The 24,602-nt window shown below is 42.7% G+C and overlaps 1 protein-coding gene across 1 annotated transcript; it reads left to right on the forward strand.

Annotated features, from left to right (window-relative positions):
* Nucleotides 1–2,041: 2,041 nt before the first annotated feature.
* On the forward strand, nt 2,042–18,826 carry NOBOX (NOBOX oogenesis homeobox). The gene is made up of 9 exons (XM_065034312.1): nt 2,042–3,939; nt 6,632–7,216; nt 7,646–7,752; nt 8,314–8,432; nt 9,363–9,496; nt 14,636–14,906; nt 15,434–15,780; nt 17,645–17,992; nt 18,578–18,826. Exons 1-9 carry the CDS (start codon nt 3,804–3,806, stop codon nt 18,601–18,603), a joined length of 2,073 nt encoding a protein of 690 aa, XP_064890384.1. The 5' UTR covers nt 2,042–3,803; the 3' UTR covers nt 18,604–18,826.
* The last annotated feature ends 5,776 nt before the right edge of the window (nt 18,827–24,602 follow it).

Genomic DNA, 24,602 nt, shown 5'->3' on the forward strand with positions numbered 1-24,602 from the left:
CTTTCTGCCTTCCTTGTAACTTAGGTTTTCACCTCAAATGTCAGTAATTCAACATTTTCTGAATGTTTTCAGAAATACATTCAGTATTTTATTTTCTTTTTTGTTTTCTGTATAATTCTCCTTTCTACATGAATATTAAGTACAAATAGCAATACCTAGCTGAGGCAATGAGGAAGCTTGCTTTGCCAGCCATACCCTAAAATTCTTCAGAGCATTACCACCAGCCCTGAAATGACTGCTGCGGCAGGTTCCATAGTGGTGTAAGTCATCAGTATAACAAGGTAAGCTTAAAGAGGTGACCTACAGAAGATGGGAGTCCAGTCAGTGAGGCAGAATGCAATTATTCAATTGTATTTCCATCTATGGTCCAGATTACAAGCTGCCTACCCTTCTTTTTTTTTTTCCCCTAGAAGAATTGAAGATGGTCCATAGGTAAGAACAAAAGCAAAACCTAATTCAGACTACAATAACTGACACAAAAAGAGTTACAATCCTCAACAAGATCCAGGGATGTTCAGAGATCCAGAATGTCTGCTTATGCCAGGCTGCCATGAATTTATGCAATACATAAGTCTTCAGGATCACTGATGTCTCAACTGCCATACAGAACGCTGCCATGGGATCAATTCAGCACGTGCCCTTGTAAGGTCATCTGATGCAGGCAGACTGAGACACATCATCTCATCTTCATTTTTGCTGTTTGTATCGTGAGGAGGCAGGCCATGGATATTGCCATTCTGAATTAGAAGTCATCTCGTGAAACATTTTTAGAAGTCAAGAATTCTTTACTCCGTCAATTTCCACTCTTAAAAAGAGGCAGACATATTGTTCATGGCAGTCTCCCAAGGTGGTCTCTATGTTAAATTCTGTATGTTCTTGTCAAAATTATTGTTGAGATATAGGAAGCTTCAAGGCCTCTGTTGTGACTGACAGGAGTTTTAGACCGTTTAACTAGCTGGATCAAAGGTTAACTTCTCCATGTCTCAGGTACAGCCTTAATTTCCTGTTGTCAGGTTTTTCTATGTTTAGGAACCTTTAAAGGTCAGCTCATGCTTCTAAGACTAAGTGCTTATACCCTTATTTACTTTTTCTTACATTTCAGCTTCTCACTATTTAGTTAATTTTTTAGCCCTAGCACCATCCTGTCACCAAAATCTATAAACAAATCTGCACTGAATTGCTTCATGCTTTTTTGAAACTGATTAGCATCTCCTTGGCTGGTACAAACTTGAGCTAGTACAGTATCACTTGAAACTGCAGGAATCAAGGAGGCAGGAATCAAGCTGACAGAGTATCTGCTACATCCTATTACAGCCTTAATTATGAACCAGGATCTCTCCCTACATTATCTAATGTGGATAACCTGATTTCCCAGAAAATTGGTGTTAAACAGAAATCGAAGTATAGAGTTTGTCAGCCAAAACCCAGAAAAGGTCCACAGAATGGGAATGCTGGATGAGAGATGCCAGTGCATTTTAAACAGCCAGCTGTAAATTGAAGCATAAGGAAGCCATCATCTTCCACAGGAACCTGTGGAGACTGATACAGAGCATATCTGAACAAAAGAAATCTAGTGCCTCTACACTGAAAACAAAAAATAAAGACCACCTTTAGAGGGAAGGTACACTCATTTCTTTTTGTGGTAAGAACAGCAATGAAGTACAAGCATGAACTACATTTTAAAAGTTTTGTTGAGAATGTGAGCAATTTGTGGTTTATGTCTGAAAATCAAATGTTATGACTTGTCATTTTTTCATCTAAAAATGTATAAAATATGTAAAAAAACCCCAACAAAACAAACAAACAACACAAAACAACACTCCTTGTCCCCAAACCTCACAGTCCTGGAGACCTGTGTTGGTCCCTCCTAGAGGAAAACAAATGAAAGCATTCTCCACAGTTCTTACTCCCTTTCACAATTCTAGAAAAAGCTGACATTAGGACTAGAGTTCAGTAATTAAACACAACCTTGCTCAGAAGCAGGAACCTCTAAAGCAGGCAGTGATTTTTGTCTTTGCACTATTATCGCGTATTGAACCCCTGCTTTGTCAGCTGAATGCATTTTAGCAGCAGTAACATTCCAGCCAGCCCATCTTGCATTTGGTCACGGAACCAGGTGCACTGTCATCCTAATTATACTGTCACCAAAATGCTGGCTCATGTTTCAGGTGACACTCATTTAACATAATGAAACTACTCTGAGGTGAAAGCAGCTGCAGAAGCAGGACCTTGGATGCAAACCTTGAAACAAAGACAGGATATTTGCAGAAATGCACAGCAGGACAATGGTACCATGCCAGCAGTAAGATACTGAGCCAAGAACCGAAATAAGGATGAAGAATGTTCTCTCTTGGTCCAGCAGAACACAATTAAGCAAATCACATTCTTCAAGCAAGCATTGTTGTGTCTGTTTGCAGATGAGGCTGGTGAGGGGCCTGGAGCACAAGTCTGATGAGGAGCAGCTGAGGGAACTGGGGCTGTTTAGCCTGGAGAAAAGGAGGCTGAGGGGAGACCTTATCGCTGTCTGCAACTACCTGAAAGGAGCTTGTAGCATGGACGGTGTTGGTCTCTCCTCCCAAGTAACAAGCAACAGGATAAGAGGCAATGGCCTCAAATTGCACCATGTAAGGTTCGGATTGGATATTAGGAAACGTTTCTTCACAGAAGGGCTTGTCAAGCAATAGAACAGGCTGCACAGGGAAGTCCTGGAATCACCATCCCTAGAGGTGTTTAAAAGATGTGTGGATGAGGCTCATAGGGACATGATTTAGTGCCAGAGTTAGGTTATGGCTGGACTCAATGATCTTAATGGTCTCTTCCAACCAAAATGATTCTATGATTCTATATTTGGAGCCAGCTGCACTCACTCAGTGGTTAGAAAAGCTGTACACAGAGGATGCAAGAGCAGAGGGCTTGATGTCTGGAACTGTTGTGACTTAAGTTGCAGCACAGGTCTCCCCATCAACTGTATGCAAGAAAGAAGTCAGAAAAGTCAGGCTTGGCTTGCTCCTGCCCTTCATCTTCTGTAGTCACCTGCAAAGTAGTCACCTATAGTACCCAAAGCTGTTTTAAATGTTACCTGAGCAGATGACAATAGTTGTCATAGGGCGAGAGGTCTAATGGCCCGGTATCATTGTCTTAGGAGCCTTGTTTTTTCCAAGAATTTTAAGTACTGCAAAGATGCAAAATTACAGCACCTAAAAGCCAAGAAGTGCCATTTATTACCTGAAACTACTAGTTTATAGAGAATCAGAAGCACTGCCAAAAAACTACAGCCATAGCACATGAGAAAAAAAAAAAAAGAGTGTCTTCCCCACAAGAAAGATAACAGAGTTCATCTGATTCATACCACACACTGTTTGGTGACACCTGGGTTTCTAAGGCATGCTGTTAGCGGTATTTAACCCCACTCCTCACGGGAGATCAAGAAGCATCGTCTGTCAGGTGTCCTCAGGATGTGCCAAAAGCATTTCTGCACCTTATGGTGGGCGCCAGATTTCTCCCCTCTCAGAGACCAGCTCTCTAGCCTCCCACACCTGCATTCTGCGCCCCGCAGAAGATGGCTGCTCCCGGCTGGGACCCCTGAGAGGGTAAAGGGAACCTGGACAGCGGGACCACCCAGTCACCGTCCCGGCTCCGCCACGACTGCGGGGCTCCCGGGGCTGCGGGACCGCTACCTGCGGCTGCTGGGGGAGCCCGTTTCTGCCGCTCCCCGCCTGCCCGGGCGGCCGGGGTAGGTAGGTTGGTCAGGCAGCCTCGGCCCCGCTCTATGCCGGGGTTCGCTGGCGGCCCAGGTGTCCTTGATGAGCCGGCCGCGGCTGCAGCCCGCGCTGGGTTCGCCGCCGGACGGGACATTAACCCGGCCGGGTCGGACGCGTCGCCGCCGAGCCGGCATGGACGGGGCGGGCGAGGAGGAGAAGCGGGCGCCCGAAGCGCCGGGTAAGGGCCGCGGGGCTGGAGCATCGGCTCTCATTAATCGCCGGAGAGGAGGCGCCCGGCAATGAGCCTAATGAGCAGCCCTGGTGGAGGATAACGACCCTGGTCGCCCCGACCTGTGCGGCGGGTCTGCCCTGCGGGCTGTGGCAGCCATTAGTCCTTGTCTCCCTCGTTGCCTCGGGCAGGTGGCCTGGCGGTGCCTTGGGCCTGGGGGGAACCTGCTGTTTTGCCTGGGGTGCCTTGGCAGGTTTTAGTTCAATGGGCTCCTGCTCGGCTCAGTGACTGTATGGCCCTTAAGTCACCTGGATTGTGAAAGTGCCTGGCCAGCTGGCATGAGGGTTGGAGGCAGATGGGCTTCCCTTTGTGTCACACTGAGGGGTTCCTGCTGCCTCTAGGCTTCTAGGCTGCTGGCACTTTGCCACCTTCACCCACTGTCTGGTTTTCCTCCTTCTTTTCTGAGCTTGCATGAGTGGACCTGTGAAGCTGATGTTTCTCCCTGTGCGTGTGTTCAGGTTGCTTTTTACCAAATGCTCAGAACAACCTTAAAAATCTTGGTGCTACTGTGGAAGTGGTTACCTCGTTCCAATAAATCTCTAAGGAGGCAGCTGTGAGGAAACGAAAATGAGGACTTTGCTGCTTGCTTGTGTGTTCCAGACTAACTCTATATGTATGATGTTCCCAGTCTGTTAAAATCCTCTCTATTTAAGGTTATTTTTTCTAAAAGCGTGATAAAGTAATGCACAGTTTGGTCCTTTGTTATATGAACGATGGGAGAAAGGAGTGGGATTGCAACTCCCTGGTCACTACTACAAAGACCTGTCTTTCTCTCCTAGCTTTATTTTCGTTTCAGGTCTTTTCTTTGGCAATCCCAAGTTGTTGTCAGGCCTTTGGTATATGTTTTAGAAACAGAGACAGCAAATTACATTTTCTTGCAGGAATATGCCTATAAATGATAAAAAACTCGCAGGTGTCAATCTCTTCCTCTGCAGATGGAGAGGATGACACATGAAAATATTGGCTTTTCCACATAATGAGTGAGAAGAGCTCAGAGTCAGCAAGGAGGAAGGTGCAAGAAGGAATTATATAGAACAGAGTCAGCTTCTGCCTTGCTCAGTTCTTGACCCTCCCTATCAGGATATTTCATCTCATTTAACAGCAGTGGAAACTGTTTCTTCTTAACAAGATCATATTATTATTATAGTTGCATAGCTTCCTGCTTCTGTCTCTTTCTTCTGCAACTAATTTGGTTCTCTTAATCCTGTAAAAAGCAAATTAGAAGGTCTTGGAAGCAACCTGGCGTCCCCTTGTACTTCCATGAAGATTCTCCCATCTAAATGATGGTGTGGGGTTCCTTCTTGATTAACAATTGTTTAAGGAAGAAACATTGAGGCAGAAAGCAAGTCCTTTATTTTGTCATTGCACTAATATATAGCAAAAGTAGGACAGAATGATATTAAATTATTTTCTATCTTTTTTTCCTCCCTAAGTTAACCACATTTCTCTGTAGGCACGTGAAACTGAAATGCTACCAACAGTCTGCTCAAACTTTCCTTTTTCCAAACAGAGTCAGATGTATGGTTTTGGTTTCATTAGTCTGCTTTCTATTCTTAAGAAATAATCCATTTTGGTTTGTGTTGTTTTTTTGTTTGTTTTTTTTTCCAATTTTCTATTTTGTTTGTTTGTTTTGTCAGTAGCAGAAATCACACACAATCACACATTTGAGATAATCAGTGAGTTTTCCTGTTTTGGAAATGCGTATCTCATCTGGCAAAGTATAATGCTGCTTTATTATTCTGTTGCCTATTTTAATTATTTCTCTTGCTGTATTCTTTCTGACCTGTCTTTTGATATTCAGTTTCTCTTAGTGTAATGCAGTTTGTGCTTTTTGTTAAACTTGATCAGACTTCTTAACCCACTTTTGTCCTCAACCAGCTATTTCATTACCTATCTTGTAAGGCTGTTATTTGTAAGTGTTGTGGCTGAAGCTGCAGAAAACTAATTTAAGGCAGTTGTTTGAAGTTTGTGCAATTTTTTTGCTTGGTCAGCTTGAATATGATAGGAACAGAAACCTCTATAAATCAAAAAGTGACGTCATTTTTCAGATAATCACTGCTGACACAGTATATCAGAATTTTCCTTGTATTTTTGTTTTACTCTTTTTAATGAGGTAACAGTGTCTTGATAAGTCACTGATTTTTGTTCTGCTCCTTATTCCAAGGATCTTTGTTATCCCTGCTGCTGCTTTCCCACTACTGTATTTGTAATACACAACTGTCTCTTTATTCTCTGTGTCTGAAATTAATTCTTCCTGTAGTTTACAGTTGTTGTTTTTTTTTGTGGGCATCTTCACTCTCAAAATGAGGCTTTTCTCATCTCAGATGTTTGAATATCTCCATACTGACCATACCACGTTCTTTGCTGTTGCTTTCCTAGCAATGCTCTGCCCCAGTGACAGTCTTTATGTTGAACTCTCTAGTTCTTTCCAGTGTTGGGTTTCATTGCGTTGTGTTTTCTCCCTCCTGTAACTGAAACTTCCTATCCAGGAACACCCTCTTTCTCGTGCCATCCAGGCACTTCTGGCTTAGACAATGTGCATGTAGGATTGGGGGGGTGTGTGTTGTTGTTCATGTTTTCCTTGTAGAGCTCCAGGACAAGAAGGAGGATACATTGCTGAATACTGAGCACTTCACGGTAGATGCTGATGCTGTCGGTGGGCATGGTACAGGGAGCAGTGTGTTGTCTGCATTCCGAAGCACAGCTTTGGTGGAGGAAGATGGAAGATATTGCACCCTGCAGGCAACTGGGTCAACTTCGCAAGGCTCAGCGGCCCTTGACAGCCAGCTTGACCTTGCTTCTGTGTGTGGGAGGCTGCCAAATTTCCTCGGTGATGTGAAGGCTGTGCTCCCACTTTCTGGCGTTGAATTTGCACAGGAATCCACGAGTCAGTCAGGGTTACATGAACAGTGTGAGAGTTGTTACTCTGATGGGATTGAAAAGGCGGCACAGAAGAAAAAAAGTAATGGCAGAAGTGGAATGTGTGCTGAGAAAGCATCTAGTGGAGTCCCTGGGGACCTCTCTAGACAACATGTCTTTGGCCCAGGTATTCACAGATCATCTCAATGTACTTCAGCCAACACTGCAGCTCAGCAGTCCTACAAGGTGTCTTCTGTCCTGGAATCTGGAATTAGCCATGATGGGGCCAAGGGAAGAAAAGAATTACTTGAGAATCCAGAAATTCTACCATCGGTTAGGAAGAAGTCGCGCACCTTGTATAGTGCAGGTAAATAACGGGGAACCCACTAGCAGATAGTGGCACTTCTAGTGCCAATAGCGCTGGTGTTTCCTTCACCATACTGCAGGCACAGCATGGAGGTGCTAATCTGCTCTCACTGGTGTTTTGATGCATTCTATGCTATTAGAAGTGTGAAAACTTAATTTAAAGTTTGCCGAGTGCCTCATATTTGAAATATTGATAGTGAATCTTTTTGTTTTACTGTGGAAGAAGAATTTAATTTATTTTTGTGATTTACTTTTAAAAAAGTCTTTCATGTTGTTTGTGTATTTCTAAGTATAGTAGAAATGCTCTGTTTTGTGTTCCCCTGTCTTGTTTCTTCATGTGTGTGTGTTTTGTTTTGTTTTTTTATTTTATTTTATTTTATTTTCTTATTAAATACTCCCCATCTCTCTTTGAACAATGCATCATCTCTAGAGCAGCTAGAAGAGTTGGAGAAGATGTTCCAAGAAGACCACTACCCTGACAATGAGAAGAGGAAGGAGATTGCTGCCGTGGTTGGTGTAACACCACAGCGTATCATGGTAACGCCTGTGTGGGTAACAGTGCTGGCTGTGGGTTCTGTGCAGAAAATTGGCAGGGAGTGGGACTGGGGTAGGGAGGAGGAGCCTTTGTAGGAAGAAAAGAGAAGCTCATGAGTAACAGGATAGAGATTGCATCTGCCACTGGTGACAAGAGAAAGAAGAGAGCTTGCAGGGATGGACACTGCACAACCAGATACCCTGCCCAAAACAGCAGTGGAGTCTGCAGTTACATACTCCATCTCTTCCCATGTCCTAAGATGAGACACATAATGGGTAGGTGAAGGGGCTAAAGAGATTTGAGTTAATCTCTGTATCTTGCAGATTGTGGGCAGCACAGAAAACTGGTGTTTGGGGATATCTTTCTGCTGTTCTCATTCTGATTTCAATGAATCTTGCAGATTCTTTGGAAGAAACACTTAATGAGGGTCTTTTTTTTTTCTGGAAGACAGGTTTCTGGCCTCACCTGGTGGTGTGTGGAGGCAGTCATTGCTGATTCATTACCTGTGTCTCCATGTGTAGATGGTTTCCTTTCTGAATGTATCCTTTATTTCCATTTATCAGGTCTGGTTTCAGAATCGCAGGGCAAAGTGGCGAAAATCAGAGAAGCTGGGTGTGAAAGTCAACAAAAAATGTCCAACATCATCAGCTCTGTCAGTCCCTTTTGGATCAGATGATTATGGGTGAGGGACTTTGTTTTTTCATTCGTCCACGCTAATGCATTAAATCTTTGCCATTTCCCCTTTACGTTTAATGTATGGAGAGCTGCCCATTGAGGCGTACGTCAGTAGCTTGTCCTCTGTATTCTCCAGCCTGACAGATTTCTGAGCAAATTGTAGTGGGGTAGTGGGCCCTCTTAAGAGGACTTTTGATTAATCTGTAGCACTGTTTTGAAATAAAACTGTTGAAATCCCTCTTGCTGAAGTCATGTGGAGAGCAGGGGATGAGATACAAGATCTGTAGAATCACCCCTTCATCTTTAGTTTCTGTGAATGCGTTGGCCCAGTGCTTTGTGTGCATTTGGGAATTATTTATCCCAGTCCTCCCACCATCGCTTTCCATGTCCATGGATTTTTCACTTGGTTATGGAAATGCTGCTTGTTTAGATCAGTCTTACAAAGTCATGGGCTTCATTGAAGAAATACAAGCTACCAACTTTCACAGCTAAGCAGGGGACATTTATTGGGAGGGGTGGGGAAGGGAGTATGTGAGAGGAGAGATGGTCTTTCAAGGGGGAGTGATGGAAGGAGGGAAGAAATAAGTCTCTGGAGGGAGGTGTTAATGGCAGTCTGGAGCAAGAGTCTTCCTGTGAAGAAAACGGAATGAAAAGAGAAAAATTAAGTGAAAGATTGGAGACCACCTGACTGATTTCATTGCACTGTCCCTGCTGCCTGCCCTTTCCACACTAGTGACCTGGGGCTGCTTTCCCAAATTCTGTGGATACAGCATCCCTTGCGCTGTTTCTTCTTGCACTCATAAGTCAGTCAACGCTTTCCCTTTCCACCTGCTAGTAATATAGGATTTGCTCATTGTAGGATGCTTAGAAGAATGTACACTTTGTCATAATGTCTTGTCCTCTGGTCCATGCTCACAGCCTTTATGTGTATCTTCAGGGCACCTCTTCTGCCCATGCCTCCATTGCCTGGCATGGCTCATGACCAGTCTTCCATGTTGAGTGTAGACACTACAGCTGGGAACTACTCCCGCCTGCTCAGTGGACATCCTGCACCACTTGCCTCCTCCTCAGGTGAGACCCCTATCAACACAAGTATTTTGCGTAGCTGAAGCATTAGGTGGTGCTGCTGAAAGGTTACCAACACTTTAGGGAAGGTCCTTTGAGAGCCCTACGCCATTAGTCCAAAAAGCGACACCCGGTTTAAGAGCTGTCTGCTAATTGAGTGTCTGCCAGCTGTGTAGCAGCACAGTGGTGCCTCCACGCTAATGCTAGTGCCAAATTTGCAGTCCTTATTTGTGTTCTGGCACAAGCCGGCAAGGAATTCTGAATGTGACTTTGTAAGGATACGTGTTCGGGCCAGAAAGTATTATTCTGGTTATTATGCTCTTCATGGCAGATACACACATCTGATATTCTGGTTTAGACTGTAACATTCTGGCTACAGCCTGTGATCAAGTGAGCTGTGTGAGGAAGGTGTGTTGCATAAACTGTTGGGGTTGTACAGCCTTCCTCAAGTACTCTATACCTTTAAATCTCCAAATGAGGCTCCTTGACTTCTCCAACCAGTACAATTTTCCATTCTGTGCAAGACCTTGAGGGACTGAGACTAGTTGAGCTCTTAAACATATGGCTTAATTTAGTTACTGTTGCAGTGTTGTGGAAAGGCAGTGGGGTGTGCTGTTTGACCAATTTTCTACCTGAGCTGCATTTAGACTTTAATGACAGAATAAGACAGAGGATTTGTGCAATTGTGTATTCATGTGTGGAGTATCAGAGCATTCCCTGGAGTCAGGAATGTTTCCTAAAGCATTTCTGATATATGTTGGCACAACTTGAAAATATTTGCAAAGTGATCAGGTCTTCATTATTTCCTTAGGGACAGATACACCAAGCAATAGATGTGCTGACATGTGGTACTGTTGCGCATATTTTCCTACTTCCCAGTGTAATTCATTCCTTTGAATTTCATGCCATCATTTCTGCTCCCTCATTGTATTCTAGATATATAGGGTTGTCAATATTAAAGGCAGTTCTGTTATGGATGTGTGAAGATGAGAATGTACTTCATTCTGCTAGATCTGTGTGAGGGAACAAGCTTCCCTTTGTTCTCTTTAAACCGTGCTGGACAAGAAGTAATGAAATCTATTTGTGTCATCTGAGGCTGAGGCTGTACTTTCCAGATACAGATCAGCTTGAAGAAAAGGTACTTTTTTTGTACCTTTTCTAAATACTTTTCAGAAAAGAGACATGCGTTGCTAATGCACACAAACCGGGAGGTTTGGTGATGGGTTTTTAACCTGGTTTCCTGAGGGAAGGAAGGAATGTGATTTGTGCAATAAGCCACACACACTTTTGTTTATGAAACCCACCCTGCCCTCCAAGTTTGTTTAATCAAATTTGATGGAAGGTGGAAGTCTAAAAAAATTACATTCCTATAACTCATGGGAGAATTGGTGCCTGGCCAGAGTAGAGACCTAAGGTAGTGTTCCCTCTGAGGGGAAAAGACTGTTAACAGTTGTGGAGAGTCCTCATAGAGCAGAGATCTGCAGGGCTCAATTACATGAAAAGTTTCAGTTGCATTTTTACCTTACTAGATGCAGGATAACACAGCCATGGGGAATGAGACATGCTTTGCACAGGCAGACTTTTCAAGAGTGAAAGAGCATAAAAGTGAAAGACTGTGACTTAAGATTTCTTTCACCCTTCCTTGTTCAGAAAAAAAGCTTGTCAATAAATAGTGCCAACCAGGGTCCACCTGTTTTCTTTATTAGTATATCTCAGAAAATGAAAGAGATAAAACTTGTGTAGGATAAAATCCAAAGTAACAGAAGCAAAATAAAAGAGGGAACAATGAATAAAAAAGGTTGTCAATTTGCAAGGCAAAAACAATTGCTTAGTAGAAGTGGTCCTTGAGGAAAACAGCTTATGGTCGGTTTCAACAAATTAATTTGTGACCTGTCCATAATGGTGCACTTGTACCCAGAGATCATGGCCTAATGGAGTGGCTGTTCAGGTGCTTTCCTTGGTAGCAGTGTGAGCAGGACAAGCAAATGACCTAAGTGCATGAGAACAGTACGATCTGTTACCTGGCATGTTTGGAGGGTGTTCAGCGCTGCCTTTCCGTTGTTTTTCCTTGCTCTTGCCAGTAGTTCTGACTGTCTTATGGCTTCTGATTTTGCTATTAGCCACACTACTTGCCATAAGAGCCTTTTGTGTTTCACAAAGTCAGTCTTCAGCTTGCTCTGATCTTAGAATTTGTTTCTTACTACTTTTGCTAGACAGATATATCCCTTTTAATTAATGGAGGGTTTTTTAAAAACTTGTAGTTACCTGAAGTTTTTCTTGGTTTTCTGAGATTTCTTACGGGTATATATCTGTGACTCATTGACTTAATGTTGGCTTATGTTTTCTTTAGATTTGACCCTTTAGAAAGAAAAGTTACTTTCTGTGCCTCTGTGTTGTGGGAGGAGATTTTTCTGCCCCACTGGTGCTTTTGCAGGAAATATTTTGTTTCATGTGGCTGCCTTACTGAGGACACATGTCAGGAGCTCAGCCTATGCTAGTAGCTCTTAGACAAAAAGCAAGACGATGACTCAGTGGCAGAGGTGGGATTGTAAGGAAAGTCTTGGGAGCAATTGGATGAAGTTGGATATGATCTGTCAAAAATCAGCAAATAAATGACAGGCTCTAATGATTTCACTTACAGAATTCTGGCTTTTGAACATATTATTTTAAAGCTGATGATGTATAGCTGACATGGCAAGCAAGAGTCATACCTTGTAAACATGTGGTAGGTTCTGGCCTACTGAAAATCCTGAAGAGGATCAGGCTGGCACAATCCTCAAAGCAATGCAAGTAGAGACTGAAGTTGGTTTACTGATTTTTTTCAGCCGATTAAAAAAAAAATGTCATTGCTCCTAAGTTTGATTCATATTTTGTACACTTTCAAGATGTCATTTACAAGAGAAATGTGTTTCTTCATAATTTCAAGAAGAGGATGTCGCTATGAAAAACTTTGTGATAGCCTCTAATGTTCCAGTAAATGCTGCGGTTACACAGACATTTCATTAAAAGAAACTGGATTGGGTAGTGTATGATGTAGAGACTGATAGTAACAGAACCTTTTGCTGATTGATATGGTGCTGGAGAATGCAGCCATAGCAAGTAGACCATCTGAAGTTAGACTGGTTGCTCAGCCTGTAAACAACATCAGCTGTATTGTGCATAGCACTGGGCTTGTTAAGCAGTTACAGTCATGGTCTCCAGCCCTCCAAACAGCCTGCAAGCAACTGCATAGTTAACTGCCTGAATCATTGCAGGCTTCTCCTGCCAAAGCCTTTTGGAGTCAACATAATAAGTGCTTGACTAAGGAAGTAATGTATGGCTGATGTCAAGAGGAAGGGCTCCAGTGCAGATAGGTGTCACTCAGGTGCATGTCATCTGGTCTGTTGACAATAGTGAAAGCAGCTTCCTAGAACATTTGGAAACCATGTTTTCACAGTTGAAACCATGCCCTCTTGTAAGTTTGTGGACACCCCTCTATAATAAGCCACAGTCTCCTTCAAGACTGGTAAGAGTCTGAATTCACAGTCATCCCAACAGAAATGTACACATCCATTTTTGTTAATTTAAGACCCATTCACTGGAAGCTATTTACATTGAAGAATGGGTCTTTTAACTCTGCTAGGATGTTGAGGAAGCAGCTATAGTAGTGGGAAGACAGCTGTGTAACTGAAGACTTAGAATAGACATTCTTGGGTTAAGACAAGCATAGCACCAGGACTGGTTCAGACATCTGAATCTGTGAATTATTAAATTGTTCTCCAAAAATTCCCAAGATTATTTCATGGACTGAAAACCCAGAAATAGTGGCAGTAATAGACAAAAAAATCCAACTGTTGCTTTCCCATGTTCACGGGAAAGCCTTCTGATGGAAGATGCAATAGGATAGGCACAATTGAACAGCACACTGGGGAATCTGAGAATTGGTGCTGCAAAGTGTTGAAATGGAGTCTCTTTATCAGCTCTCTGGGCATGCATACCAAAATTCTCTAAAGGTGCCTCACACTTGCTGTGGCAGCTTCATGTTTAAGTTTTCCATTTAAGGCCTCTCATTTACACCTAGTGGAGTGCATTTGGTGTTACTCTGTGTGCCTGCAAGGGTGAAGTACAGCTGTGAACTACCTATGCTACTCACTTTCCCTCAATACTTTACAGTGTGTGGGAGCAGACCAACTTTACCTGAACAGTCAGTTCTTACGTCTGCCTTATCCTTGTGCTGGTTCAGCATGGTTAGACTTGAAAGATCATTACAAATTGTGTCATGCACACCTGATGGTTACACATCTCAAGAGAGAAATCATGTGCTATTTGTCATAACAAAAGAGAATCTTGTTCTCTTGTACCATGTGTGAGCTTCTTGGACTTTTGTATATACTTGTTACTCTGCATCACCAGCGTATATGATTCTGACCTTTACATTTCCTATATTGTAATCTTTCCACAGAGGCTGTTCTGTAGAAAGCTGTTCCTCTCTCCTTTTCCAGCAGTGACTGAGGAAACAGGTCACCAAACAAGATTCCAGCAACCAAATGTTGTTAGTTTTCTTTTCCAATTTCCCAGCTTCTTCTTCCCAAGGCCCTTCAGCTTATATCTCTGCTTTTTTTATTACTATTTTTTTTTTAATTAGCATGACTCAGCAGAGGCCAAACCAGGACTGAAAATTTGGTTAAAAAATGGCCTAGTCGGTGGATCTCTTAAGGCACATTTTTGGATATTTCAGACCACAGTTAAATTTTTCAAAAGGGTAATCTGTGCAGCACACTCTTCCCAGAGAACAGTAGAGATTGAAGATGGCTGGGGGATTGTTCCTGGCTTTTTTCCAGGAGGTACTTTGCTTCATTTGGCTGCCTTCTTGAGAGCTGAATAAATCCAGTGTGCAGAAACTGAAATCATGAAGGTAATTTTATTTAACCGATAAACATCATCCTCTGTTCCAGAGAGCTTGCTACTACTCCCTTTGGCTTCCCAGCAGCAATGCTGGTACTTATTTACTTTTATTCCCATCAGTTGACCTCCACCCTCACTGGCATCTTGCTTTTTTTTCTGCCACTCTTGTCATTCGCTCTGCTTGCTCCTTTTAATTTTTGGTGTGACAGCATACTATGACCCTCTGACAGTCTCTCTTTTTTTTTTTTTCTTAATTCACAGTATCTTCAGCAGCAGGAATGGTGGCATCTTCTGAAGCAGTTCCAACAAAGGTGTTGCCACAGCTCAACTTCAGTTCCAGCACCACGGAGTGCTTTCCTAGTCTTCCCAGCCCTCCACCCATCCGCAGAACCAGTCTTTCTCTCAAACTGTCCTTCAGCCCCCAGAATCATATTGTTCCCTTGATGCTGGACACTCCCAACAGTGAATGCAGCTTGTCCAGCCAGGAGAATGGCTCCAGGGAGGCCTTCGCTTACAGCATCCAGAATCAAAGGTAGGACCAGATGAGTTTGTCTTTTGAAGGAGATGAAAATAGTGAACTCTGGGAGGAGTGAAGGTAGGACATGGGACAAGGAAATAGGTGGGGGCATAAATGAGAAGTTAGATGTGGGAGTGAGAACGTCCTCTAAATGGAATATGGAAAACCATATAATGTGCATAGTGGGACCAGGGCATCAACCTTTAATCGGAGTGCTTTCAGAATTGCATGCCTGTCAAGTGAAAGTCGATTCAGAAGCACAGTGACAAGAAATCCTTGAGAGAGGGTGGGTGTGCTTTGTGATGTGGGAAGAACTGAAGGAAAGGTAACCCGTACTAGTGCACATCATTAAACTGCTGTGAAAGCACTTGGCTCGAGTGGTTTCTGTTGCTCCTAAGTCTGGCATTTGAGAGGAAGGGTTGGAGTCAGATCAGTGTTGATGAGCTGTCAGGGGAAGGCAAAACAATTGTTTGTTGTACAGGTTGCTGTAGCTGTTGACCTTACTTTAATCTCAGAATTGCCTCTCTCCTCCCTCTCTGCAGTTTGAGTTCACCAGTTTCCTGCAATTACCCTGAGCACCTGGAGTCGGCAGGCAACCTGGAGACCATGTACTGTCAGTACAGTAGCCAGGGTGGAATTTACCAGCTGCCCCAATATCCCCAGCAGCACCAGCTCTCCCAGTTCTACCATCTCCCAGGTCACCTGGCCAGCAATGTGCCCTCCAGTGTCCCCTTCTCTCCTCCACCACCTACTGAACCCCATACAGCTTTCCCCGCCTTACCTAGTAACAGTGGAGTTGTAACCTATGGGGCAGCCGGACCCACACAAGGCTACATACAAAACCACATGGGGGATCAGCTCTTGTTACAGCAGCCAAGTGGAAACTCGGGTAAATTTCTGAAATTTTTTGGCATCCCACTCCTTTGAAGTAACTAAACAATACCCTGAAACATTCAGGGTAGGCAGTGATTTTACTGGTGACTGTGACAGAAAGAATGGATGAGCATATTCGTGCACAAATGTATATATGCTGCCCATTTTTATTTTAATTTCCTTGTATGCTGTTTTTCTGAAGTGCTCACTGATTAATTTGAATCAGAAGTAACTACGCAGGCTGCATGTCAGAGAGTGTTATGATGTGAATATATCAGGTATTGCAACAGTTTTGTCTGGAATGGAGAGCTAACTTTTTCAGGAGTGTACTGTTGTGCAATCTAATGTGCCTTCACTGTGTGTGGGTGGGGGTCAAGGGTACAAAGTGAAAAAGATGCCACAGAAAGTGGAATAGTTGGAAACAGCAAGGAAAGTAGGGTTCTGACCCTGCTGGGCTTCTGCAGAAACCATTTTGAAAGCATATTTTGTGTCTTAGGGTAGTGCAAAAGAAGATACAGATGGGGCAATAGAGTATGGCTATGGCTTCTTTATTTTCCTCCTCTGACGTGAATTTGCTACATCACTTAGATTAAAGCACTGGAGCATAATTTTCTATGAAGTAATTAGGTAAAAATGGCATTGTTGGTCTCCTTGTTTTGTGTCAGGGATTTGTGTTTTGAAGTCATTCAAGCCCAAGTACAAATGAAAGATAAACTATTGCAGTTTATTTATTTGGGCTGACAGGTTTGTTAAATTGAGCTCACAGTCTAAAAAATAAATCTCTGTTCTTATCACATAAGAGAATAGGGTTTCCCCACTACAGATGCTGCTCCAGTTTTGTACTGGTTTTGTGGACCTTGTGAGAGAGAGAAGTCTGAGTCACAGGCTGATGGGTGCAAGCTGGTGCATGTTCACACTGTTCATAGCTAATGCTCTCCAGAAAGGGTTGGCAGCACCCATGCTACCTAGCACACTTGGCCTGGTTCTCCTCTCTGATTGCAAAGCTTAATTATTATTGCCTGTATTTTTTCAGTTTGAAGTACCAGAGGAGCTGTGTCCCAGTGCACCAAAATAATGTTTTTGTAGCATGATTCCAGAAGTGTATGTTGCATACCTTGGGGTGTGTTGTGCAAGCATAGAGGGATGTGTAAAGGTGCAAGCCTTGTTAGGACTGATAAAGTCGGAGGATTGTTGAAGGAACAGAGGCAGAGTTGATGGTCTCTTATTCCATACTTCTGTTCAAGGAAGGGATCCTATGGCTGTTATGTAGTGTGGATGACCAGAGCCTGGGCTTCCAGAAGTGCAGTGGGGGCCAGGGGGTGGGGGAACCAATCTGTCAGGGTAGACACACCTATAATTCTTACTTTAGCATGTAAGCAAGTGAACATTTTAATTGAATTCTAGATATTAATTCAAAACCATTCCTGCTTCCTGGATTGCAGCTTTAATAAATGAAAGTGAAGATTAAGCATCCAGTTTATGCTCTGCAGGGCTAACTTGGAAAAGAGGAGTGGAGGAAACAAAACTGAGACGGGGGAGGCGTTGTCTCTAATATCATTGCATATGCTCAGGATCTCTTTTGAAGTGACGTAATGCTTTTTAGATTATAAGAATGCTGTGAACTTCTTCAGTTTTTCCTCCTAATAGCTGTCCTGGATAAATACACTGCAATGTAAAAAACAAAGTTAACCTTCATCTGTGTCTAATGTCTGCACATCTGTGTGTAATATCACAGTAACCATTCAGGCATAACTCTCATACTGTATTTGCACTAGGCATGCTCTCTGAAGCACAACCTACACATTTTTACATATACATGATTTCAATCCTCCTTTCCTTATTTTCGTTATTCTGTCCTTTCTTGCTTGCCTTTTCCTTAGCAGGCACCACTGCCTATCAAGCTGTCCCCTGGAATGATTTCTACGTGCAAGGATCTCCGTTCTCCAATCAGTTGCACTCACGAATGCCATTTTCTAGCACAGCAGGAGGACAGTACTTCACAGAGCAGGTTTCCTACACTCAGCCACCTTGCCTGCCTTCCTCTCCGTATTTGCCTCAAGTACCCAATGGAACAACGCTGGCATCTGCGCCACACACTGGAAAACAAAAGGAAGTCACACCACCAGACCAGAGTTCATACCAGAACCTCCAAACGGAGCCAGAGTTGACATCACCTGCCAAAAGACAGGAAGTAGAAAGTAGCAGCAAGAAAGGAGAGACTGGTGTTGGTAACTGCAAGGCCAGATGATTTTTTTGTTTTTATTTTTTTGAGAGGAGGGGGATAAAGTTATCAAAGACAGCAGTAGCTCCTCTGAATGCAAGATCAAAACTGTGGGATGAATGGGAATGGAACTTTTATTTTTTTCCTAGGTTGCTGTCCAAGATGGGTCGTATTGTCGTATATTTAGTTCTTAAATTCATCTGGTTTTAGAAATGGGGACTTATAGGTCAGTAAAAGAGAGGGCAAAATTTTGCCCTCTGTCTGACATGGCCTGTTGTGAGCTGAATGGCTGCCCAGGACTGACTATTTCTAAGATTTCCAGAGGCATATACACTTCTCTTCAAGGCAGAACTTCTTGAGCAAGAAGAGGGAAATCAGGTGGGGAAGGGAGAGCTTTCTGTTTGGATTTCCATTTTCAGACTTTTATTTTGGAAACAAAATTATTTTACTCTACATTTGTTGAAAGGTCTTATGCTTTAATTATTCCTTGGCCGTCTGTGTCCAATTTTGAAATATAAAACATTTGAAAAAAAAGTTATTCTGTGTCATGTGAGAACATGTTTTCTTATTGATCTGTTTGTGTTTTCTTCAGATGTTAAAGAAGAAACTAATGACTAATGCTGCACTTTGAGAAAAAAAGCAAAGGAAGAGGAAACATTATTGTTTTAAGCTCTGCAAAATAAGAAGAGAGAAAAAGAGATGAGTGTAATAATACTCGCCACAGAAGCACTTTTTTGTTTCTTTTTTTTTGGTTTGTATTTTTTTCTTGTTGCCATTATTATTTTCCCACTGAGGAAAGAAGCAAGGAAATTTCAATCAATAAAAACTTTCTGGTCTGTGGTAGGGTGTTTTTGGTTTTTTGGTTGTTTGTTTTTTTCAAATCTCCTGACTTTATTCTTCTTAATGAATTTTAATCTTGAGGAGCTTACAGACAGGGAAGAGCTGATACAGGCACTGGAGTCCCATGGATAGGTGGAAATTTCAGGTCATGTGAAAGTCAGAAGATATGGCTGGTATCCTGGAATATGTGGGAAGAGAGCCCAGGAAGAATAAGACATAAGCAAAACAAAGGGAGGAACTCCAGCAACTACACTTAATTTTAGGGACTCTAGATAGTGCAAGAAGTGTCATGGGAAGTCCATTGTGTTTGCTAGCCTTGACTTTTTTTTATTTATTTCAATATAAAACTATAACACTAAATGGCAGCAAAACTATAAATGCCAGCAGTGTAACCAGCTCTCTATCAGCTATTAATATTAATTGATTTAGCATCCTGTTTAAATTGTAGATGAGTTCTAATGTCTGAGCATTGTATTATTATTATTATTATTATTTTTTTTTTTTTTTTTTTTACGAATTAGTCGACAACTTAAATATTTGGTGGGTATCATCATCTCGAGATACTTGGTCATCATCTCTGGGGCTGACCCAGCCGTTTGTTGCTGAGGTGGCTCAGTTATTTCAGAAGGAGTTAAGCTCTACCATTTTTTTCAGATAACAGGAGCTGTGAATGGTTTAGGTGGGTATGTCTCGCATTTACATCTGCATCCTGTTAGGATGTGTTGAAATTTAATCTGATGGGATGTTTCATAACTGTGGCTTTTCTCTTGCATTCCTCAGATGTTGCTGTGGGACTATCACGCTGCAGTGTTAGCAGAAGTAGTTTAGCAATCTTGGCTTGATAGTCTTGGCTTCTGCTTTACCTGGGCTTGTCAGCCTAGGATATTGATAAAATTTGTCTCTGAAACCAGCCCTCAGCAGTGGCAGCAGAGGGCTCAAGTGAAGTCATTATATTTACTCTGGTACATAAACAAATGTCTGCAGTCCCTAGGAACTGTGGTTCCCAAATGAGCTTTAAGCACCTGAATGTGTGGGATATATAATGAGTGACTAAAACATGTCAGGCTCTTGCTGTCTCCTTATGAGGAGGAGAGACCATTGTGCTGTAGGAAGCTGGAGATGTGTTTCCTTTGCCACCTTTTGTGTTTAACTCTGAGTCTTTTCACTGCCTTTTGGACAAGAGCAAGGCCTGAGTAATTTTTCTATTTACAGTGATCTGGGTGCATCTCTTGTACCTCATGAAATTAAGTGTTACCAGGTCTTTTGTTTGTATTTCTCTGTAGTTTGTTTATAAAGAGTGTCTGACAGGAGTTGAATGCTGCTGCTTCTCTCCCTTTTCTTTCTCCTATCTGTTGTAAAACACTTCAATGTCTGTCAGTGACCGAACACTGCTGAGCCATAAGCAGTATAGTCAGGGACAGATTTATATCCCAAATCTACAGATTGGTGTAGAGATTTTGGAATTTTCATTTCTTAAAGCATGTCTTAAAGCAAAAATTTATTGTTGTCTGTAATAGGCTGAGAAGTCATGGGCAGTGTGCATCAGTGCACACTTGGTTCTGCTCATCCATGGCTGAACAGCCTAAACAAATATTTCCAAGAGGTGTGAATAGGAGTTTTCATTGCAATTACAAGTGCGCTCTGAAAACCATTAGTGGTGATAATGGCAGAATTCTTCATAGCTAGGGCTGCCTGTGTATCTTTTCTAGATCCAAAAACAACCCTTCCAGGAGCTGAAGAAGACAAAACCAACAACAAAAATGCCAGCTTCTCTGCCCCTACCTGCCCCTTCTCTTACAGAAAGGGAAAAAATCATAGGGTGTTTTTTGAGAGACTTTTCAGAAGTATGTCATTTGGGTGTTGTTTGGTGGCACAGTCATGCAGCCAGCTTGCATACTCTGCCCATGAGACTTCCCATAAAAATGTCATTTGGACATTCAGGATCACTAAATATTACATGATACAATCTCAAAAATTGTGGGCATTGAATGAGCGTGGTCAAATTTCTGAGATGGAACGTCTTTTGTGTTCAAGCTTTTGGCTAAGATGTGGGCTTCTCCAGGAATAGTTTGAGTGGAGCGGCTTGATATATTTACATGCTTGTACCTTAAACGTGCCAAGTTCAAATTGGTTTGAAGTTTTGAACTCCATTTCTTCCGTATCACTATTAACAGCTGGAGGAAAGGGTGAGTACTTGAGAGTACACAGGTGGCCAGATTCACCCCACTGTGTTTCCACCGACATCGCAGCAAACCCAAGGTTAACCTGCTCCACAGGTACACAGACGTTTTTTTTGCCTGATGCTCCTGCTGATAGAAGCAGTGACAGCCTTTTGCCCTGTGCCAGGCTGCCCATGAAGGTGAAGAGTCTTGCATGGTTGTGTGAGCCTCTCTGGTACACCTGCATGGGCACTTGGGCTCACACCTGCAATACATGCTGTACTAATATCTTGAAATCTCATCAGTCTTCTTGTGCCATTCTCCCTACTGCAACTTACTTTTAGTTGAATTTCCTGTGGGATCTGCTCTAGGTGAATCTGCTTTAGCAGGTGGGTTGGACTAGATGATCTTCAGAGGTCCCTTCCACCCCCAACAATTCTGTGATTCTGTGAATTAGGTACATGTTGCACAGACACTTTGGGTTTAGGCCCTCGTGTGCTTTTATTATGTATTCCCTTTGCATGTTAAGTCCTGAGAAGACTGACTTCATTAGGGCAGCAGGATCAAAATTCAAAATGCCATGGCTTTCTGACTGTGGCAAATCCTCTTCTGAAGTTAAGAATTGTTTTGCCTCTGTATCATAATTGTAATTGGAAGAGCCAAGCCAAGTAGTCAGAATTTTGAAGCACATCAGAATTTTGAAGCATGTCAGACTTGATGCAAACTGTTACAGCTGTGTATGTTATCAAGTATTAATGTGTTCTTGTTTGCTTAATTAAGAGGTTTTATGAGGTAGAAAGTTAAATTGTGGATATGTGTGTTTTTATTGGACTAATTCAGTACCTCTATTGTAAAACTGGAAATGAAAGTGAGAATGTTGTAGCATGTGTGTTTCTGCAGAAGGAGAGGGACTGTAAGGTGTTGTCTGGTTACAAAACATGGCTCTTCAGCAGAGCAGTACATACGTGCACACACTCCCATACAGGTATCTATTCTCTATATTGCATATTTTTAACATAATTACATTGTTAGCCTTCTGTGCCTAAATAGTTCATGTATTAACAAATAAATTTGGCATATTAACCTTTTCCTGTGTGCCTTAGCCAGCAAGTAGGCATTATTTCTTGAAAAAAAGTCCTGGTTTATAGGGTGAAAGCACATAAAACCTCATGAACTAACTGTTCTGCTTTAGTCAAAAAGAGAAATATTTTCTTACAGGCTTCTTAGTTTCTATAAAGCCAGATACATTAGGAAATATCAACATTTATTAAGTTTTGCAGTTGAAATTCCCAAGATATTTTTTCCATTGCTTATTAAAAAGATTGATACAAGTAGCATGAGAAAATAATCTATTGCTGAATGGTAAATATTGATTTTTCTTCATGTTGCTGTGCTAAGCACAAGAACAACACATTAAAAAAAGAATCAAAACCAAATCCATTATCTGATGATGCTGTGCATCTTCTTAGCTAAATGCTGACAAGCATGAAACACCTGTGATACCTCGTTTAGCTTAATAATACTCATACCTTCAGAATTCATGATAAGTCTGCCAGATGAGACTGCAAAGCATGAGATGCACAGCATTAAGTCATCAAAACCAACACTGAGGGACTCCCAGACACATTGCTTACTCTTCTTTAGTGCCTCACATGCCCGTGTCTGTGTGATCCCACCAGAGGAGTGTTGGTAAATATTGAACATTAAACCAACAGCTTCACAGAGAACAGGGATGTGACAGCAGCCTGATAAGAGTTGTTGCTGGAGAAACAAACTGCAGAAAAGTGTTTGATTTTATAGCAAGGCAGCTGTAGATAGCCAGAAGCTTAAAAGTTCCAGTTGTACGTAGGTTTATATGCCACTCTCTTGGGATACTTCTTGTGCCTCTGTGCTTATGAGAGATTTTTCTACAGCACCTACAACAAGGGGGCAAAGTTCTTCCTTCTGTTTCTTTTCAGGAATTTCAAGCAAATGCAAACAAGAGAGAAAGCTGTGTCCAGTTTTACCAGCAAAGTTTATCTCTGGAGTCCACCTTGCTTTCTGGTCCTGGGGCAGAGAGGGAGCCCAGCTCTTCCTGTGCTCTGTGCTACAGCAGGAGGGCTCAAGCAGAAGCACCTGTGTAGTGTTGGGTGGGGGGAAACCAGTCTCCGTTTCTTTATGGGAAGGTGATTTCATCCTTGCCTTCTTCATTCCCTTCAACAGAAAAATCATATGGCAGCTTCCCTGAGAGGCTGGGTTGAGGAGAAGCAGTCTTGTTGTTTGTTTGTGTCTGTTTTTAAATATATTTTTTTATTACAACTATTTTAACATTTATTTTATTTTTATTTTTTCTTTCCCCCCACCTTCCTCTGGGTATGCCACAACAAGAAGTGCCTCAGAGAAGTGGCAGCAGGTTACATCCTGATACACCTCATTGGGTTGGGCAGCCTTGTGTGTTCCCATGTGGGGTCCCACCTGCCTTTGTGGGGGCTTGGGCTGAGGCTGGTCACCCTCCATCAGTGCCCAGGCTCTTCCTTGTGCCACATGCAGCTCCAGAAGATGTCATAAAATCAAAATGCTGTGATACATGGGGATCGGGGGGAGGTGACAGCCTTTTGTTTTGAGCTCCTGTAATCTCTGAGGAGTGCAGAAACCTTGGTGGGAGAAGGTCAGAGAAAAAGGAGAGCACCAAGGGGAGAGAATAGTAAGAAAGAGGGGGAGGAAAAACACGTAAAAGGGCACTTCGCATGATCCTGTTTAGGTGGTGATGGGAATTCTGAGCCTGCAGACAAATCTGGTTCTTTATAAATGAGTTTGTGTCCAGACAACATCCTGCTGCTGGCTCCACCACTGCCTAGCATCTCCTCAGGCTGTGCCCCTGCAGCTTTCATTTCAAGAGCAAATGTGAGCTTTGGGTTACCCGGTTGCCTCATGGTAGCCTGTGCTGATAGAAGGGTAAGGGGGAAACAGGAGGCTTCCAGCCACCACTTTTAATCTCTTTTGGATTTTCATGCTGGGGTGGGCATGCTGAGGCATTGCACACCAGTCCTCTGAGCTCATCTTTCCATTTTGCTGAGGAGCACTTCAATCTGCCCAAAACTGTACTGAAACTGCAGTAGCCCTTCTTGTAAGCCAGTGGCTTCTGGGTACTGGTTAAATCTGAGCCTCTATGAGGGAAGAAGGAATCAAAATAAAGGTTACTCGGAGACCTGTAGTGAGAAGGGGTCCCCATCCCAAGTCCAGGCTCTGTGCTCCTGCATGGGGGTGGGGGGGTGGCTGGAGCACATCTATGGGGAGCTCACAAGGCTGTCATGATGGGCCGTGCCCCAACACCCACCAGCTCCACCTTCCGCAGCTGATGAGAGATGTTCAGTACAGCAAAAATACTCCGTGAAAGCCAAAAGTTTGCATAGTCACTGCCACAGCCCTAGGACTGCACAAATGTGAGCTGTGTGTGAAAAGCTGCAGGCTGCTGCTACCCACCATCCCACACAGGGTGGCAGCCTGTTTCGCTGCCTGGGTTGTTTACACTCGCTCTGTTTGCAACAAAAAAGGCTGTCCCATAATTCATTTCCCATAATTTCTGTTTGCTGTTCTCTGCAGAAGAGTAATGGTTTATTTTTACATCAACCTTCCATT

The sequence above is a fragment of the Columba livia genome, chromosome 1 (assembly GCF_036013475.1).
Source record: "Columba livia isolate bColLiv1 breed racing homer chromosome 1, bColLiv1.pat.W.v2, whole genome shotgun sequence".
Lineage (NCBI taxonomy): Eukaryota > Metazoa > Chordata > Aves > Columbiformes > Columbidae > Columba > Columba livia.

Bases quoted from the DNA above. Each gene is read 5' to 3' on its own strand.
- NOBOX (XM_065034312.1), top strand. From the start codon at position 3,804: ATGAGCCGGCCGCGGCTGCAGCCCGCGCTGGGTTCGCCGCCGGACGGG. The intron at 8,433-9,362 runs GTGAGGGACTTT...GTGTATCTTCAG, and splicing joins TTTGGATCAGATGATTATGG to GGCACCTCTTCTGCCCATGC. The intron at 9,497-14,635 runs GTGAGACCCCTA...CTTAATTCACAG, and splicing joins ACCACTTGCCTCCTCCTCAG to TATCTTCAGCAGCAGGAATG.